We start from the raw sequence: 15,248 nt of genomic DNA, 5'->3' as shown, positions 1-15,248 counted from the left end.
ACTTTCACTGAAATTCTTGAAAATAACCTGGTTTAAGGCTGGCAACTGCATGGCATTAAACTGTAGTTAGTTTAAGTGCAAACTCAGAACTAAATTAGACTTGTACAAAATAAACATAGACTTTCCTACCCAAGAACTGCATGCACGCAGTCTCAGAATCATTTATGTCTCGAGGTTTAAAAGAATTTCCACAATATGGAAACATGCTGATGTGCCAAATTTGAGAACAATATTGTACTGATGAAAGTTTTTGGCATTTGGCTCAGATACATAAAATAGTAAAAGTAGATTCAAAGGAAAATAAATTATAGCACTGAAATAAGATTCTAAAGTTAATAATTGTCCCCACTGTGATATAATGGCAAACATTCAGGAACCATCTGCTTTTAATCAATGTTCCATCTTTCATAATGTTGATATAAACAGTCCAATCATGAACAAAAAATTATATATGATGAAAATGCATCTCAAGATAAGATGCACACCTGCAAACATTATTACATAATGATTTTAAAATGTTACCTTGTTCGGTTGAGATTTCTTTGATGGATCTTTCTCAGATCCAAGTTTTGACTTCTTAATTGAAGTGAAGCTGTATTCAATATCACCATCCACAAAAGTGTAAGGGTCATTAAGTTCTCCAGGACCTTCATTATGCTGCTGGATAAGTCTAGTTGGATCCAGATAATTCATTTCCTGGATTTGCATTTGTATTCTTTCTTCTGAAACTTTGAAACGTTTATGAGGCTGTGCTAGAAGTCTAAAAGTGAAGCAAAGAATTTTACATGAAAAGCAGAAAATATTGGAAATAAACAACTCAGTCAACATCAGTAAAGATTATGAGCAGATTAGAAAAGAGGTTGAAAAGGCAATTTGGAGGAATTAAACTAGAAATATAAAATGCAAAGATCACCAAGTTTTCTCATCGTAGAATCCCTACAGTGTGGAAACAGGCCATTTGGCCCAACGAGTCCACACCGATCCTCTGAAGGGTATCCCATCCAGACCCATTCTCCTACCCTATTACTTTACATTTCCCCTGACGAATGCGCCTAGCCTACACATCCCTGAAGACTGTGGGTAATTTAGCAAGACCAATTACCTAACCTGCACATCTTTGGAGTATAGGAGGAAAACAGAGCACCCGGAGGAAACCTATGTCGACGCAGGAAGAATGTGCAAACTCCACACAGTCATCGGAGGCTGGAATCGGATCCCTGGTGCTGAAAGGCAGCAGTGCTAACCACTGAGACACCATGCCTGCCCTGAGATTATACAACATATTTAACATAATAAACCATTTTGAGAAGTTCACTAAATTATTACAAAATATGAAACCAAGCCAAATATGAAGTGCACGAAGACCAAAAGCTATACCTAAGGGATAGATTTAAAAAGGTGAGCTTCCAGGAGGGTGAGATAGAGATGAAAAGACAGAGGGGGAATTCCAGAGCTTAGCACTGAGGGAGCTGAAGGCATTATCACAAATTGCACAGCAATTAAAATTGGGGATACTCAAGAGACGAGAATTAAAGGATCTTGGTCATCTCAAATGGTTGTGGGGGTGGAGGGGAGTTACAGGAGATAGGGAGGGTTAATGCCTATGTTAGAGGACAGGACATGGGAGACCAACCATCATTGCATTGGAATACACAAGCGCAAAGAAAACATAAGCATGAATGAGTATTTTAGCAGATGAAGAACTAGACAGGAGTTCTAGAACTAGACAGCTCATCCAGGAGTCAAATGTAAAGTGAGAACTGCAGATGCTGGAGATCAGAGTCGAGAGTGTGGTGCTGGAAAAGCACAGTAGGTTAGGCAGCATCCAAGGAGCATGAGAATCAATGTTTCGGGCATAAGCCCTTTATCAGGAATGTAACATAAAGGTTGTGAACAGATCGGTTCAGTTTCAGAGTCTGGCCACAAGAGGAATGGAATTAGTAAGCTTGTCAAAATATGGAACAGCGGCCAAAAACAGGGGAGTTGTTCGCAATGTTCAACTGGAGGAAACTTCTGATTATGCACTAGTGCATTTTAAATTACTTTTATAATTTAGCAACAGTAAGAGTTGCACAAGAGGTTGGTAAGCTAGAGTTTGATGTTGTCAGCATACTTGCAAAACCCGAATTATTTTGGATGCTGTCACCAAGGGATGGCATGTAAATAACTAGTGGTGTCCAAAAATAGAATCTTGAATAATACCTGAGGCACCAGTATGAGAATGCCTGCACAAATAATTTAAAATTTTGTAAGATATTTCATAGTAACCTTGTTCCTTAGTACTGTAGTTCATGAAGTAATATATATCCCATTTCTTCAAAAATATCCACTTACATATCAGTTCTAAGTAGTCACTCTCCTTTGCTATTTTTCCTCCTTTCTTTTACTAGGTTTCATTTATATTTTCACCCTTTTTTTGTTCCATACTTCCTACGCAAGAAAGGTAACTAATTCAATTTCCTCTCATTAATCTTCAGTTATTATCCCATTAAATGCCATTTCAGTTTTCCCATTCAATTTCATTCATCCTCCAGATTTATAGAATTCCTGAGAAATTCAAGCCTCTATTTTCCAGAAATAATCTTGATGAAATATATAGTCTTTTGCAGCATCACATTTGAAAAATAAAGGAAAAACAAAATCATATTACACGCACTCTCTCAAATTCACTCAAAACATTCAGGACTAAAGTACTTATTGAAAAGCAGCCTGACACTTACACAGCCCAAATTGCTAAACAATGCAATTTGCATTTTATAGTTTTTTTTAAAAAGAAGAATGTGGTAAATATGCTTAATTATTGGTAAATTTTTGAATTTGAACTGATCAGGTACTGGTTAACGAAGTGTTTAGCATTTGAGAAAGTGAAAAGGTCCACTACGCAATACCACTGAAATGTTTAAGGGTGCATGCACATGCTCAAGGTTTGGGTGGTGTGCAAATATGTAGATACTGTTTTATCAGTGACCAAAGTACAAAAAAAAACTAACTACAACAGAGCCTGCAGTGCAATCCAATTGTTTTTAAAAAACCATATTTGAATTTTAAGTATCATTTCAACTATAAAGTTGGATTCAGGAAGACAATTGAGAAATTGCTTGCGTCTACTGCCCTTAAGTTTACAATTTGATCATGCAAGACACAAATTGATTCAGAGTCCAAATGCCTACTGACCATTTCACCTAAACGGTCCATTGCCCTATTTATCAGTCACTGAGCCTCCATCTTGATTTTGATTTCGATTTAGCTCGTGTTAAATAGTAGTTTTAAATAATGCATCAAATACTCTTTAAACCTTAGTTTTAAAACAAATGAACCCCTATAAATGGGTAGATCATGGATTACCTCCATTTAAAATAACCTCAAATCAAACTTCAATGGATCAACTGAAAAACTTGGATGCAATAAAGAAACAAGCGAAATAAACAAAAGAAACAATATACCACAAATATTACCGTCTTAGTGCTGAACCATCTGGATTATCAATTTTGTTGTCACATCTGTCACAGTGCAGTTCTGGTGGCCTGAACTCTCCCTCTACATGGGTCGGAGTCTTATAACACTGCCATGAGATTCTGTCTGATGACTCCAAATTTTGTGCAGTGATACCACTATATAGAGTAGTCTCGCTGACCTCCGGCACTGGTGGTAGTCTTTGTGATAAAAGCCCAGTCTTATCATCAAGGCTGGGGATTGCCTGAAGTTCTAGACCATTACTATATAGTAATGGATTAATGGGCTCCGGAGCACCTTCCAAACCTTCTGCTTCTGGACCTCTCGGTTGGGGGCTGAGCGTTGGTGGAAGTGGAGAGATGGGAGAATGTGGAGAATCCATAGGATTCAAATTTAGTGGCTTGCTCTGGTTTCCTGGATGTCCAGATGCTGGCTTGCCATACTTCCTGCTGCTGTGCATTTCCAAGGAGACATCAATACCAACTAATCCAAGCTTCTGTCCTGTTGGATCTTGCTCCATGCAAAGCTCATCAGTTAACGAAGGTCGATGATGAAATGGAGTCATAGGTCGCTTCTGCTGCTTATCTCCCTTTTCCTGCTTCTCATTTGTTTTGTGCTTAGAAGACGCAGATGATGGCAAAGAAGAAGCGGAAGGGAGACCAGCATTAAAGCCAGGCTGAGAGATGGGTGGAGGGCGGTTTGCGCCCGTTGTACTTCGCTGTTTTAGAAGCTTTTGCCTGAAAAATACCAATAGTCAGAGGTCATATTTGACAACAATGGAATGAATAAAGCACAATTTCAAACATGACTATGTGTAGCAGTGTGTCAGACATAATTGAGAGACGAACACTGATGAAAACTTCCTTTGAAAAGTCTAAATACTTTTTCCAACTATTACAGAAAAATTGCATTCATAACATACCATAAGACCATAAGACATAGGAGTGGAAGTAAGGCCATTCGGCCCATCGAGTCCACTCCGCCATTCAATCATGGCTGATGCGCATTTCAGCTCCACTTGCCAGCGTTCTCCCCGTAGCCCTTAATTCCTCTAGACAACAAGAACCTATCAATCTCGGCCTTGAAGACATTTAGCGTCCCGGCTTCCACTGCACTCCGTGGCAATGAATTCCACAGGCCCACCACTCTCTGGCTGAAGAAATGTCTCCGCATTTCCGTTCTGAAATGACCCCCTCTAATTCTAAGGCTGTGTCCACGGGTCCTAGTCTCCTCGCCTAACAGAAACAATTTTCTAGCATCCACCTTTTCAAAGCCATGTATTATTTTGTACGTTTCTATTAGATCTCCCCTTAATCTTCTAAACTCCAACGAATACAATCCCAGTATCCTCAGCCGTTCCTCATATGCTAGACCTGTCATTCCAGGGATCATCCGTGTGAATCTCCGCTGGACACGTTCCAGTGCCAGTATGTCCTTCCTGAGGTGTGGGGACCAAAACTGGACACAGTACTCCAAATGGGGCCTAACCAGAGCTTTCTCAAGTCTTCGTAGTACATCTCTGCTTTTATATTCCAACCCTCTTGAGATAAGAGACAACATTGCATTCGCTTTCTTAATCACAGACTCAACCTGCATGTTTACCTTTAGAGAATCCTCGACTAGCACTCCCAGATCCCTTTGTGCTTTGGCTTTATTAAGTTTCTCACCATTTAGAAAGTAGTCCATTCCTATATTCTTTTTGCCAAAGTGCAAGACCTCGCACTTGCTCACGTTAAATTCCATCAGCCATTTCCTGGACCACTCTCCCAACCTGTCTAGATCCTTCTGTAGCCTCCCCACTTCCTCAGTACTACCTGCCTGTCTACCTAACTTTGTATCATCGGCAAACTTCGCTAGAATGCCCCCGGTTCCCTCATCCAAATCATTAATATATAATGCGAACAGCTGTGGCCCCAGCACCGAACCCTGCGGGACACCGCTCGTCACCGGCTGCCATTCTGAAAAAGAACCTTTTATCCCAACTCTCTGCCTTCTGTTAGATAGCCAATCCTCAATCCATCCCAGCAGCTCACCTCGAACACCATGGGCCCTCACCTTGCTCAGCAGTCTCCCGTGTGGCACCTTATCAAAGGCCTTTTGAAAGTCCAGATAGACCACATCCACTGGGTTCCCCTGGTCTAACCTACTTGTTACCTCTTCAAAAAATTCCAACAGGTTTGTCAGGCATGACCTCCCTTTACTAAATCCATGTTGACTTGTTCTAATCAGACTCTGCTCTTCCAAGAATTTAGAAACTTCATCCTTAATGATGGATTCTAGAATTTTACCAACAACCGAGGTTAAGCTGATTGGCCTATAATTTTCCATCTTTTGCCTTGATCCTTTCTTGAACAAGGGGGTTACTACAGCCATCTTCCAATCATCCGGGACCTTTCCTGACTCCAGTGACTCTTGAAAGATCTCAACCAATGCCTCTGCTATTTCCTCAGCAACCTCTCTCAGAACTCTAGGGTGTATCCCATCGGGGCCAGGAGATTTATCAATTTTAAGACTTTTTAACTTTTCTAGCACTATCTCTTTTGTAATGGCAACCATACTCAACTCAGCCCCGTGACACCCTTTAATTTTTGGGATATTACTCATGTCTTCCACTGTGAAAACTGACGCAAAGTACTTGTTAAGTTCTCCTGCTATTTCCTATTTCCATGACAAGCTGTTCCAAAAAGCCATCCTGTAAGCATTCCATGAATTCCCTTTCTTTAGATCCACTAGCAACATTATTTACCCAGTCCACCTGCATATTGAAGTCACCCATGATCAATGTAACCTTGCCTTTCTGACATGCCTTCTCTATTTCCCGGTACATGTTGCGTCCCTGGTCCTGACCACTGTTAGGAGGTCTGTACACAACTCCAATTACGGTTTTTTTGCCTTTGTGGTTCCTCAATTCCACCCACACAGACTCCACATACAGTTAACCTCATTTATTTAAACCCAATATTGAAACAGCAATACCAAAAATTGCAAAACAAAATTAGATTGATTACATTGTAGAGTCTGCACCAATATCAACGCTGCAAAGTGGCTGAAGCTGAAAGAAGGTTGATGATCCACAGTACGAATATTGTACAGACAAAATGCGAGCGTCTGTTCTCTGACTATGTTGGACAATTACGTTATTTAACACTATGTCTGACATACAGCAGTGGAGATGGATTTATTAACAGAGTTGGCAACACTATTATCATTGGGCAGAAGACTATGGGTTAAAGACTCACTCGAACACTGGAGCACAAAAAAAAGCTAAACTCCAGGACTGTACTAAGAGTGTGGCAGAATCTTGAAAGCACTTTCAGAATCTTTACATTGAGACAACAAGGCACTATTTCAGAGAAGAACATTCAAAACATTTAATTAACTGTACAGCATAAGGGATTGTCTTATAATTGTGAAAAGCATAGTTTAAAAGACATAGAATTTTTTTTTAAAAAGTCTTTCTTATACACAAATGAATGTAATTAACTTTGGGCCAAGAGAAGAAATTGTCTCCCAAAAAGTTAATGGTACTACAAAGTCTCCTGAGGTAGATCTCCCTGCATTCTATTCGAGAAAGATGTCACTTTGCACCACACCTTGAGTTCTTGAACCCTGAAAAGTATGTTGGAAGGAAATAGCAATTTCAGAAGCAGCTCCAAGTAGCAAAAGGTCAGAAAGGGGTTGGGGGAAAAAAAAACCATGAAATTAAATATTTTGGGAATTTTTTTTTGCAAGTACATATTTCATGCAAAACTTCCAAAAACTGATGGCCGTCCTTCTATAACTCTCTTGAACAACTGATCAAAATAGTACTAAATTATATAAATAATAGACAGAAGATGCGGGGGATACCATTTTCAGTTTCTAACTACAACAAAGCATCATGGCAAATGGAAGGCAACCTGACCCAAATGAAGAACACAGTAAAGCAGGTTTCTTAAAAGTCAACTACAATCCCCTCTCTTGTGAAACACTGGCTGATACCATCAAACCTGTATCTTTAATATAAGCACAACAGTCAATTGATTTTAGTGCTAGTTTTTCTTTCAGAAAATGGTCATCGTAGATGCAAATGCTACAATGATTTCTCCCGAGAGTTATCCTTTGTCATGTCACTGCTTAAAACCTCTACAGTGTTTCAAATATCTTTTATACTTTACCTGGTCTAGTCAAGATTAGGTCAAAATATTACTTCAAAGTGAATGTTATAACTATAATTCTATTGACCAGCATTCTCCATCAATAAGAAACAGTTAGTTGTAGTTCAAGTCTAGCTACGTTGGACAGACAAATTAAATTTGATAAAAGAATAAGATGATTATCATAACAGTGATGTATAAATTTTGCAATATTTGGCAGTTTAGGTTTAATCAAAACAAACACTTGGGACAAGCAGTTGAAAATTTACCACCCAGAAGTAGTGAATGGAACCCTGAGTTTACCGAAGATCTGTACGTAACTACCTGAAGTGATACTTCTTACATCACAATGGGGTGACGTTCCTTTCTTCTGGTGGTTTAGGACCGAGTGTTTTTATTTTGGGAATGGGGATGGAATAGGTGAGAAGAGCGAGAAGGAAGAGGAAAGTCACCTTGACTAGCATTTTTCACTTGATTCATAATGTGCTATTATTTGACAAGCAGAAGATTGTTGCAAGATTTGGAGGGGAGGGGAGAATAGCAACATCTGCTGTGCAATCCAGCCTCATCTATCCAGTTGGAGATTTCTATATGGTGCTTCGGCTTCAACAAGACAGTCTGGGGTCAGGGAATATTCAAAATGCCATCCTCGGACTCTCAGAAGCAGAGCAATGCACAAAATGTGTGTGCTAAATATGAAGCAATATCCTACCTTGAACAAGAACAATTCACTCTTTGGCCAGGCTCTGTAAAATCCCAGGAAGCAGCATTGCTGGCCATCTCTTCCTCAGAATTTTCACTAGTTGAATGTCTTCTTTAATACATGCGTATTAAAAAACAAGTCAGTGACACTGTTCATGCCTCTTAAAATATTCAACTTCCCAACTTAAGACATTATTACATGGATGATCAAATTTTGCTGCTCAAGATTTAATGTTTCATTTTATGAATTATCTTCCATTGATACCAATGCTGGCATTGTTGGCAAATGCCTTCTAAAATTTTAAAAATTAGAGATTCTTCAATTTAATTTTCTTTTCATTAAATTATATGAAGTTTCTAATTAGGGCGGCATGGTGGCACCGTGGTTAGCACTGTTGCCTCTCAGTGCCACGGACCTGGGCTCAATTCCCATCTTGGGCAGCTGTCTGTGTGGAGTTTGCACATTCGCCCAGTGTCTGTGTGGGTTTCCTCTGGGTGCTCCTATTTCCTCCCACATTCCAAAGATGTGCAGGTTAGGTGAATTGGCCACGCTAAATTGCCCATAGCATTAAGTGCATAAATCAGGGGTAAATTTGGGTAGGGGACTAGGTCTGGGTGGGTTACTCTTCAGAGGGCCGGTGTGGACTTGTTGGGCCGAAGGGCCTGTTTCCATACTGTCGGGAAATCTAATCTAATCTCATTTATATACTTTAATGAAATGGAAATTGGCTAAACTTAAGAATGCTTCTTCTTGTAGGCACAAGAAATTTTGGTATCTTTTGCTTAAAGTAAATTTTCATAAGTGAAGACAAAGATGCATGCAATATTCTCTAGGTAATTATTCCAAATTGAAATCATTAGAACTGTCCACTTTTTCTTTATTCTTTCATGGAATGTGGGTGTTGCTGGCATTTGTTGCCCACTCAATCGCTGTTGAAATAAGTAGCTTGTGAGCTCACTTCAAAGGTCAATTAAGAATCAACCACAATACTTTGGCTCTGGAGTCACATAGCAAACTTCCCTGCCTTGTGAACCAGATGGGTTATGACAACCTTTTGTAGTTTCATGGCATCATTAATGAGGCTAGTTTTATACTCCAGATTTTTCTGAACATATTCCACTGCATTATTAGTCCACTGACATTATCATTTCACTATTACCCTCCCGTGCATGTTATAAAAGCCTAAGTGTGGATCAAATGTGAAGATTCAGACTAGATGAGCTTATCTAGTTTTCCTGGGAAATAACTGTTCGCAAATGTCAAGAATGTAGGATTTTAACTTATAAACACACAAAATTGGCAAATACTCAGATCACATTAGGCTGAATGATGTGACAAAGAGTTCCAGGAAAGTGAGCTGGTATAGGTGAAATGTAATAAACCATAAAAATCAGCAACCGGTGTTAAGCACCTGACACATAGTTGAACAGTGACAAACAGCACAATTTCTGCTTCAGGTGTAGGGAAAGAAAGGCAGTTGCTGTGCTGCTGCTTCTGACCTTTGGGCAACTTTGAGATTCAAATTTTATTTTTTTAAACACCTGCCAAAAGCCACAAAGTTGTGAAGTTCGTACCATCAGTTCCTTTTGGCAGGCCTGCAGCAACCATCAGGAATGTGTTTCTTTTGAAAATCTGATTCAAAAATGTGAAGCTATATCCCTGGTATCATTTTAGAGCCACTGGCTGCATAAGGTTGGGTATTAAGTTTTAGTACCACAAAATTAAATACAGCTATTGTTCTGCATAGTCTGAAGACAATTAGGGGGTGTAAAAAGGATCAATTAAAAAATGGTTTCAGCAATGACCATCTGTAGTTATGAAGATGGATGGTATAAGTTAGGACTGTTTTCCTTACAGAAAAGATGATTTGGTAGAAGTATTGTTTAACAATCAAGAACAGAGGGCATAGATTTAAAGAAAAAAGGCATGATGAGTAAAAGTCTTTGTTTTCACAGTGAATTGATACAACCTGGAATACATGGTGAGCAGATAAAGTTCTAGGACAAAAAAGCTCATTGTAAAATCAGTAACAAGGTTTACCTTGCACATGATTCTTAAGGGTCTTTTAGACTGACTTGAATTGTATCCTTTTGCCCATGTACCTATTATCTCATTCTATCTTGGTACATCAATGAGATTTTTTGAAGAATTGAAATACTGCAATAATGTACTGTGCAATACATACTGAAAATATACTGGAGTGAGCAGCAACAACCACGAAGACTTCAGACTTGCTGATCAAGGAAACAGATTTAATTATAGACTCTCAAAAGATATATACACAGACAGACATTTGTGAGCTCGAAGGCTTCTGACAGTAAAGTCCCGTGATGTCCATTTATTCCACGTTATTGCTCAGGAGTCATTTGACCTTTTTACCCTATAAAGATTACTTTTAAAATAGGATTTCACCCTTGCATGAAATAAGTACACAAAAGAGTATCAGAAAAAAAGATAGAAGTTCTTCTAGATCTTATCATTTCTCTAGGTTGCAAGCACTAGTATTGAATCTTTTCTCCAAATGAGTTTACTGTCACTGGTGCAAATGCAGAACATATTGATGAAATAGTCACAAAAACAATGTTACCATCTATACAATGTTACATGTTAACAGTATGCTTTCTTATTAAATTTAACAGTACCGCATGATGGTGTGAAACTAAAACTTATACTCTGGTTTACTTAACTACAATGGGCTAATCTATAAGGCACATCCAACTAACACAGTAGCATATTGCTCCTGATCTTAATATTATTGATCCATTCTACAGACGTTCGATGATACCTCCAAATAGATGTCAACAATGGGCATTATCATTTTACTATGACCTTTCTGCAACTGTTGATGAATTGATTTGTAAACCTTGAAATGGAACAAAGTAACACACATGAAGTCCAGAATAAAAACTCTTTAACATGGATAATTAACAAGTACTTTACGGTGATTTCAAAGATGCTGTTAGGGAGAAGGCTAGCTCTAAATTGATCAAAAGAGGGGCAAGAGTTATAACAACTACAAGAGCATTAGTTAAACTACTGAGTTAAACTAAAGTTGGTCAAAGTTCCAAAACATAATGACAAAAACCACAGGGCTTCCTTTGCATAGGAGGCCAGTTGATATCATTTATTATTATTTTGGGAAAAAAAAATCAATTTTGTACCCAAATTATTTCTGACATCAAAAGACACTATTTATCTCCTTCTGGTTTGACCTAATTCTCTAGTCTTAACTTGGACAGTCTCTGATGATCAGAAATTGCAGTAAACTTGTTTGTAGAGCTAAGTTAGGGTGGACATGTACAACAGTGGACGGATTCACATGTAAAACAGTATAATACAATAAAGTTACCTCTAATTTGTGTGTAAAACTCAATAATGTGTAAATTCAGCCATTTTTGAAGTCACCTATGTAATTTGTATCCTGACTGCACACCACAGCAAGGGAAGAGATTACTGGGTCCCTTAATGACATACATGTATCATCGACAGCCACAAGTACAGTGCCGGAAGACTAGAGGTCGGCTAATGTGGTGCCAGTATTTTTTAAAGACGACTAAGGAAAGGCCAGGCAACCACAGATGGGTGAGCCTTACGCCGGTGGTGGATAAGTTATTGGAGGCAATTCTGAGGGACAGGATTTATGAGCATGTGGAAAGATAAGGGCTAATGAGGGAGAATCAACATGGCACTGTGCATGGGAAATCATGCCTCACTAACTGGATTGAGTTTTCTTTGAACAGATGACAGGAAAGGCTGATGTCAGAGTGGCACACGTTATGCGGTCTTTAGTAAAGTGCTCGGCAGGGTTCTGCATGGTAGACTGGTTAATAATATAGGATCACGTGGGATCAGGAAACTAGCCAACTGGATACAAAATTTGCTTGAAGGCAGAAGACAAAACAGTAACGGTAGAGCATTGCTTTTTGGGTTGGAGGCTTGTAACCAATGGTGTGCCACAAGGATTGGTGCTGGTCCATTGGCTTTTTGTAATTTATCTAAAATGATTTAGATGAGAATACAGGAAGAATGGTTCATAAACTTTGCAGATGACACCAAAATAGGTGGTGTAGTGGATCAGACAAACAGGATCTTTATCAGATGGGCCAATAAGCCGAGTAGTGGCAGATAGAGATTAACTTAGATAAATGTGAGGTGTTGCATTTTGGTAAGACAAACCAGGTCACGACTTATACACTTAATGATAGGGTGCTGGGGAGTGTTACCAAACAAAGAGACCTAGGGATGCAGGTACAAATTTCCTTTAAAGTGAAGCTGCAGGTAGACAGGGTAGTGAAAGCAGTGTTTGAAACGCCTGCCTTCACTGGTTAGAATTGAGAGTACAGGAGTTGTGACATCATGCTGCAGCTGTATAGGACATTAGTGATGCCACTTTTAGAATATTGCATTCACTACTGGTCGGCCTTTTACAGGATTGAGGTTGTTTAACTTGAGACAGTACAGAAAAAAAATTTACAATGATGCTGCCAGGACTGAAGGGTTCAAGTTAAAGGGAGAGGCTGAATAGGCTGGAGCAATTTTTTCCTTGGAGAATCAGAAACTGAGGTATGACCAATAGAGTTTAATAAGATGAGGAGCATAAACATGGCATATAGTCAAGTTCTTTTTTCCTACGGTGGGCGAGTCCAAAACTAGAGGGCATGGGTTTATGGTGACAGGGGCAAGATTTAAAAAGGACCGGAGAGGTAATTTTTTCACACGGGGTGGTGTGTGTTTGGAACAAACTGCCAAAGGAAGTGGAGGATACTGGTACAATTAGAACACTGAAAAAGTATCTGGATGAGTATGTGAGTAGGAAGGGGTTTGGGGAATATGGGCCAAATATTGGCAAGTGGGACTAGGTCAGATTGGGATGTCTGGTCGGCACAGACAAGTTGGACCAAAGGGTCTGTTTGTATGCTGTATGACTCCACAACACTAAGTATGAGGATATAAGTATACAGGAATTTCTGCCTGCTAACAGAATTGTGCACACCTAACATTTTACCATTTTGTGGCACATCGTGCTTAGTTAAACTTACTTCAGTTGTGTTTTGTTCACATTGCATTCTTTCCAGACATTCTGAACCATCTGATTGGTTACTTTCTGAGGAATTCGACCAGTGTGTTTTGGGCTTGATGCAGTTGCCACTCCTTCTTGTCCACTCATTTGACCAGTCACAGTCGATGCAATCCCATCACCTGCTTAAAAAAAGCAAACATGGAAAGTCCTGACAGCATCCAAATAACAATCCTCAGATTGACTTCAGTTAAAGGTTTTGTATCTATTAAATGATAAAACTTCCCTCAAGCTAACAGGAGATAAACACTTTTCCTAAATGAGAAGTCTAAAAATAATTCAAAAGTGGAACTTGCCAAACTTCTCCACTACTGTAAAATATATTTTGCTTCCAATATTCAGAGAAAGTTTTTAAATCAAGAATAATTTTACTAAGCTTCTTAAACTCAAGGACATGTTGTGGAATTTTACACATTGCAACATTACATTCCCCAGAAAGAAACCTCATCATGTACCATAGCACTAAGAGAAGGTAATGAAGTTTAAGTAGTCCACAAGGGTATTTTTTTGGCAACTTTGGTTGAACAAGTTTCCTGACAACCAACGTGGCACATTAAAAAGAGCAGACGACTTCAGCATTTCCAAAAATCTTTCTTAATCAGGCCATTCAGTGTATTAGCCATCCTGTTGCAGTGTACACAGCATACTTCTGTCCAATTATCATGAATAGGATACGTACTTTTGTTTCTTGCAGTGTTGAACTTGATAGGCAATTTTCAGTATGAAGTTACTATTACTCACCTCAACCAGAATGTTCTTTTCTGACATTTTTCCCTATGACTAATTTACTCTAGAATAGTTGCACATTTTATGAATTTTCACAATTTAATGAATAAGAAACAGAATTCATTTGTTCTTTGAGCAAGCTCCACCATTCACTCAGAGTATGGTTGATTTGTTTGCGTTTTGAATTCCACATTCCCACCCATCCCGAATAAATATTGGTTCCCTTGTCAAACCAGACCATAGCTATGTCCGTCTTACTAACATTCAATGCACACCACCTTTTGATGCAGACAGTTCCAAAGTCTCAACCCTCAGAGAAAATCATTCTTATCTCTGCCCGAAAAGGGAAACCTCTAATGCTTAATCATAAAATTTAAGTCATTGGTTTGCATAATTTTTGTTGAGAGCAGAGTGATGGCACTCACCACTGCCTTCAAAGTGCAGGCAACTTTGGAGAGTTAGTGGCAACACTGTGCTGTTAATTTCATTTTCATAATATTCATTTCATTCTGCCATCGCATCAGCAGATGCCTGACATACACTAACAGCTGTGTCATGTAGTAGGTTAAGCAGTCAATCTTAGTGTAGAATTCGCAAATAGTAAACCAGGAAATGATAAAGGTAATTAAGTCACTTGCAGAAATGATATAATAAATATATGGTTGGATGGATTAAAGAAAAACAGTGAAAGCATGTCACAAACATACGGTGTTAATCATAGCGGATTTTAATCTACCTAGAGTTTAGAAAAATCATTTGTGTAAAGGTAGCCGAGTTGAAGAATTTATAGCATGTTTTGGGAAAGATTCTGAAAATAGGAAATTCTGGAGTTGTTCAGAAACCAGGCCAGATCTAGCACTGTGCAAAAAAAATGGAATTAATTAATTTCCTCATAGTGAAGACACTCCTATGTGGTAATTATCATATTATAATTGATATTTAGTCCAGTTTGAGGGGTTGAACAGAGAGTCAGAGTATAATACTTTAAAATCAAATAAGGGCAATACAAAAGCATAAAAATAGAACTGAAGTGTAATGAAAACTTTGGTTAAGGGACAGGTCATAACACGTAGTCGTAAACACACTTACTTCAGGATACTCAGAATAGATACACTCTAACAAAGAGGAAAAGTCCCGATGGGAAGATCTACAC

At 38.8% G+C, this 15,248-nt stretch overlaps 1 protein-coding gene across 2 annotated transcripts in view; it reads right to left on the bottom strand.

The window, feature by feature from the left end:
• LOC140487907 (mediator of RNA polymerase II transcription subunit 13-like) overlaps positions 1 to 15,248 on the bottom strand; it is a 239,854-nt gene that overhangs the window by 53,154 nt on the left and 171,452 nt on the right. The window contains exons 8-11 of one of the 2 annotated variants that reach the window (XM_072587324.1): positions 13,332 to 13,494; positions 8,302 to 8,403; positions 3,456 to 4,190; positions 523 to 760 (exon numbers count right to left, since the gene is read on the bottom strand). In XM_072587324.1, coding sequence (XP_072443425.1) covers positions 523 to 760; positions 3,456 to 4,190; positions 8,302 to 8,403; positions 13,332 to 13,494 — 1,238 coding nt within the window. The remainder of the gene's footprint in view (positions 1 to 522; positions 761 to 3,455; positions 4,191 to 8,301; positions 8,404 to 13,331; positions 13,495 to 15,248) is intronic. The other variant, XM_072587325.1, reaches the window with a different exon arrangement.

Source organism: Chiloscyllium punctatum, chromosome 17, assembly GCF_047496795.1.
Source record: "Chiloscyllium punctatum isolate Juve2018m chromosome 17, sChiPun1.3, whole genome shotgun sequence".
Taxonomy (NCBI): Eukaryota; Metazoa; Chordata; class Chondrichthyes; order Orectolobiformes; family Hemiscylliidae; genus Chiloscyllium; species Chiloscyllium punctatum.
Note: the sequence above shows the minus strand (reverse complement) of the source record. Positions and strands in the feature narration are given on the sequence as shown.